At 32.1% G+C, this 5,523-nt stretch overlaps 1 protein-coding gene across 1 annotated transcript; it reads left to right on the top strand.

The window, feature by feature from the left end:
* Positions 1-561: 561 nt before the first annotated feature.
* Positions 562-2,104, top strand: LOC123195798 (transcription factor MYB41-like). Its single transcript, XM_044609639.1, has 3 exons — positions 562-775; positions 885-1,014; positions 1,144-2,104. The coding sequence occupies exons 1-3, from the start codon at positions 643-645 to the stop codon at positions 1,958-1,960; spliced, it is 1,080 nt and encodes a 359-aa protein (XP_044465574.1). The 5' UTR covers positions 562-642; the 3' UTR covers positions 1,961-2,104.
* Positions 2,105-5,523: the final 3,419 nt, after the last annotated feature.

Here is a 5,523-nt window from a genome sequence, read left to right as displayed (position 1 = left end):
GGACGCGTGTTGCTCTTTTTAAGGCCAGATTTAAGCAATGTTTGTTCAAGATCCGCTTAAACGAGCCTGAACCGAGCTCAATTAAAAAAAATTCAATATTTTTAAACTTGAATTTTGGGAATGTTTAGCTCGCTAGCTTGCAAGTGTAACAAATTAGATATAAATAAAATTAAAATAATGTTGTTTTGATAAATACACATCAAAACAACATTGTTCTAATACTAACTCAAACTCAAAGCTTGATTTGAACTTGAACTCGAATCAAACTTAAGTTCAATTCTTCTCAAATGAGTTGAACTCAATTCCTTTCAAACAAACTCGAAGTTGACCTTGATTCCACTCAAAATTTTGAATCCAATTATATTTCTCTTATTGTATACATTTGTTATTTATAGATAATTAAACACTTCGGTAAATACATATTACAAACACAAATGTATTAAGCTAATTAGAGAAAAGTACATACAGGTAAAAGGGCACATGACATGAGGACGGCGCCAAATATTTTGACTAACCGCACACTTCTGAATCAGTCCTATAAATAGAGCTCATCTTTCCTTAAGGAAGCAACAGTTTGTTTCTTTCAGAGCCCACACTGTAACGTTCGCCGTTTATTGGATACCATTTGTGAGAAAGGAGACAATGGGAAGAGCACCTTGCTGTGATAAGAATGGACTCAAGAAAGGTCCTTGGACTCCTGAGGAAGATGATAAGCTCATCAGCTATATTCAATTGCATGGCCCAGGCAACTGGCGCAATCTTCCTAAGAAAGCCGGTACATATCAATCTTTCTCCTGCTATTTAACACTATTCTGGTTCAATTAATTTGATTTGATGATTAATTAGATATGATTGATAATACATCTTGTTATTCAATGGTGTAGGGCTTCAAAGATGTGGGAAAAGTTGTCGTCTTCGATGGACTAATTATCTGAGACCTGATATTAAGAGGGGAAGATTTTCTTTTGAAGAAGAAGAGACCATAATCCAACTGCATAGCTTGTTGGGAAACAAGTATGGCCATAATTTTCCAATAATTTCTATTTTAAATTATAGTCAAGAAAGTAAACCCATAAATGTTAGGTTAGCAACTCCATTGAAAAGATTATTTTTGTAGCTCACTTGCATTTTTTTCTACTATAGGTGGTCAGCTATTGCAGCGCGCTTGCCAGGGAGGACTGACAATGAAATAAAGAACTACTGGCACACTCATATCAGAAAGAGGCTTCTTAGGAACGGAATTGATCCTGTGACTCATGCTCGTCGCCTTGATCTTCTTGACCTATCAACACTTCTAAATTCAACTTTGTGTAACTCTTCACTTCTCGATGTGTCAAGCCTCTTTGGTGCTCAAGCTCTCCTAAACCCAGAACTGCTTAGGCTGGCTTCTACTATCTTGTCATTGAATCAAGAAAACCCGGAAACAGTCATGCAGTATCTCCAGAAAAACCAGATTTGCAATATTCCTCAGCTTCAAAACCAGACAACAATTACTTCGCAAGTAAATGACCAGTTTCAGACTTCTATTGCGGAGGTTTCAAATTGCACCTCATCTAATGCAAACAATACTTCAAACTTTGAACAAACGCAACTTATGCAAGTCAATGTGCAAGGACTATTGTCCAACCTGACAAACTTTAGCAGCCAAAATATGCAACAGAATTTGAAACCTTCAAGTTTAGCTGAAACTTTTGCTGCTTCAGAACCAAATCACATGAATTGTAGCTCAAACCCCACGCTTCCTGTTCCTTCTGATAGTTCAAGTTTCCAATCACTCAACAACGGTAATAAAAATTTTAGCTTTGATTTTGTTATGTCAACGCCGTTATCAAGCCCGACTCCGTTGAATTCATCATCCACTTACATCAACAGCAGCCTCGAAGATGAGATCGAAAGCTACTGCAGCAGCTTGTTGAAGTTTGAAATTCCAGAGAGTTTGGATATTAGTGATTTTTTGTAAATTTTGTGTAAGCGCATGTGAGACTACTTGTATTGAAAACTATCTTTGTGCATTAGGGTTTGGTTTTGTAGTTGCTGTTGTCTTGTTGATAAGTGAAATTCTTTGTTATTTTCTAATAACAGTATGCCATAGTCATTTTCCTTAGATCATTATCATTATAATCCTCAATCCTCATTCTGATCAACACTCCATAGCTCAACGCAGCGCAGAGGTAGTAATTAATATTGTTTGAAGCCAAAATATATAAAAATAATCATAATTTAAAATGGTTTTAATCTGTTTGATCTTTTATCTTATTCTCTAGGGAAAAGTTAGCCATTCCCAACCTTTCAAGTCTAAGTCGTAGTTATGTTGAATTATTAGACTTGATTATACAAATTATACAAGAAAAGGAATCAACTGATTAGGTTTGTGTGGCCTCTTGTTGATTTGCTTGAAAAAGCAAAGTTTTGACTTGTAGCAACAATTGTTAGTAATCATTAAAAAGCTATTGTGTAAATAAAGAAAACAGCCAAAAGGCAAAAGGTAACAACTTTCTTCACATGGATTTCTTTGTTGAGTCTTTGCTATTGTCGGCATAATGCTTTATTCTTCTTAAAAGTCTAACCTCCATTACTACCGTGTATGAGTTGTTAATTGTGAAAGAAGAACCTAGACCTAGTATAATTTGACACAAGCTATTAGCCCAATATAGCATGATATGAACAAAATTGGGTTTTCTTAAATATTTGACTAATAATTATTAATTTTGTTGGTTATCAATTGTATTATTTTGGAGTTGAATTTGCAGACTTATTTGAATTTTTTATTATGATATTCTGTTTTTTTTTTTTTTTATCTTTACAATTGATCATACAGAAAATAAGCAAATTATTATGGTGTATTTGGTTTAGGTAACTTTTTATTATTTAAAATAAAATATTACCATAAGTATAAATTACTATTGCATATAAATTATTATTATGTTTGACAAAAATTTATATATATAAATAACTATTGTGTTTAGTTATATATAATAAAAAATATTAAGATATTATTTTACTATATTATTGGTATAATTATTTTAAAATATTTTTCATGTTACTTGTTATATTAATTGAAAATGAGAGTATTTTAGTTTAAAAAATTAATAATAATATAATTGTAATAAAATTAATATTACTTTGATCATCTTTTAATATTTAAGGTAAAAATGGTATTAAATTACTGTTTATATTACCTATCATATCATTATTGATAATAGAAAATTACTGAAATTTTTTATTACCTGACAAATTAAACAAGATAATAGATGTAATAAAAGATAGATTACTAGAATAATATTTGATTACTTGTCCCCTTAATGTTAACTTAAAATAAGATAATTTTGTTTAACAAAATGTTGTCTTGTGTCATGATATCTTTTTTGTGTATTATTTTGTAACAAATCATGTTATTCTGAGCTGTGACAAAGTGTGTTGTTTTATAACAAATCATGTTGTTACATGTTGTGTTCTGACACGACTTTATTTATTACATAGTAGTTTAGATTAATTTGAGTTAGATTAGATTAACCCAAAAATATTTTGGTTTAGTTTAGCGTTAAAAGATTTTGACACAATTCTATTTTAGATCGGATTTGGTTTAAAGTCTTCAACCTAAAACTCAAATTAACATGATACAAACATATCTCAATGACACAAACTGTCGGACACCCCATCAAAACCCAACATTTTACCTTTTAACTGACTAGAAAGACAAAGTGAATGTATAACGACAAAAGAACTTTCATCAGGTCGAAACTTTATTGAAAGAATAACACTGGCTTTATGATAAATCGGAGTCAATAGGAAATGCAAACAATGATATTTCCTTTGGTTTATTTCTTTTCTACATTGTAGCTAATTTTTTACTAGTCGATCAATTCATTTCTCTGGACAGTATATGAATATCTTTAACTCTTGTTATAGGTAAAATTATTTTTGTAGATGGAAAAGGAAAATTGCATTTTGTATTTTTAAAGATTTGACGTGGGAACCTTTTCCTAATAATATGGTACACAGACGATCTAAGAACCAACAACCAAACTGGCACTCTTTTCATGGCAATTCAATTTAATCACGCAATAATACTATCATCGTCTCGTCATCATCATCACCTTCCTCTTCTTCCTTAAGTCTCGCCGCCCACGCATAGAAGGCTTTGTTGGCCATAGCCTCCCCAAAAGTCGTTCTGTCCATTAAATTCAAAGAACAAAAGTACTTTCTTGTCCTTACATGCACAGTCTCCTATAAGACTATAGGCATAAGAGGGTATGTGGAAATACGTTTTAGAAACGCTAGCTTTTACATTATAGATATGTTTCCTTTGTTGTGGACAACTAACGTGGATTTCATTGACTAATCCTTCTCTGATATCAAGGCTGCTTCTATGGAAAACTAGGCAATCTAGTTCACACGCAAGATCAGCTACTGGATTAGGTAAAAGAGACAGAAGATAGAAGACGACATCTCATTCACTTTTGTCCATTTCAAATTGGAATAAAATAGAACTGATACAAGTGAAAGGCCGTAACCTATAAGTAAGTCCTCATGAATGTTTAAAGAAAATATAACTGTCATATTTATATAAATATGAAGTGTTACTTTGAGGAATACCTTGGTGATTTCTATGTTCTATATATATGCAATCTAAAAAGTGATTTCATTGAGATCTTTCTATTAGGAAAATGCAGAAAACACCTCTAAATTGCAGCACATAACTGAAAATAATCCCAAGAATCAATCATCAATTAAGTACACAACACAATATTATTCTGCGGATAAAATTGTAAGATCATGTTCACGAATGATAAGACACAAGAAAAAGACTCAACAAAAATAGAGCAAAAAAGGGAGAACTTTAATCCGAAGAGCGCTGGAAATTTATTCTGAATTTGCTTGTATTATTCATCAACTCAAAGTGCCTTTAAATAGGCATCAAAATGCTAACAGCACAAGAAAATCTTGGTACAATCTCAAAAGTAACTCGACTCCACCAGAAATTATTAAAACTCTAACTCCAAGACAACTAGCACAAGAATGAGTCTAAATAGAATAAAACACCTGACAATTTGAATCAACCTTCAACACTCCGCCTCAGTTCAAAAAATTGCATACTGCAAGTTGAGACCTGAAGGATGCATGCTTATCTCGTTCATCTGTGTTGAAACCCTAAACTAACAGGAAATCCCATTGTTCTTAAGATCCTATGACTATTGTTCAAAGCTTATGTTCAATTACCTAAACACTTAAGTTTTATTATTTTGTCTTAAGTCTATGTTCACTCTTCTTATGTCCACTATTCACGTAAGTAAATTTATAGTGCAAAAAATAAAATTTCTTTATTCATTAATGTAAAGGCCGCATTGCACCTTCAATTAAAAAAAAAGGAGAGTTCACATAGTTGAGTCTTGTTGAGCATCTTCTTAAGAGTTCGAGTAGGAAATTAAAGTGGGTTTCCTACAACAAGGACCCGTATAAGAAGTGGAATTTGTATCATGATGAGCTTTAGCTTATTTTCGAACACTAGCTACAAGTTTGAGC

Source organism: Mangifera indica, chromosome 14 (genome assembly GCF_011075055.1).
Source record: "Mangifera indica cultivar Alphonso chromosome 14, CATAS_Mindica_2.1, whole genome shotgun sequence".
In the NCBI taxonomy this organism is placed as follows: Eukaryota; Viridiplantae; Streptophyta; class Magnoliopsida; order Sapindales; family Anacardiaceae; genus Mangifera; species Mangifera indica.
The sequence above is the reverse complement of the archived record's forward strand: the minus strand, read 5'-3'. Positions and strand labels throughout refer to the sequence as shown.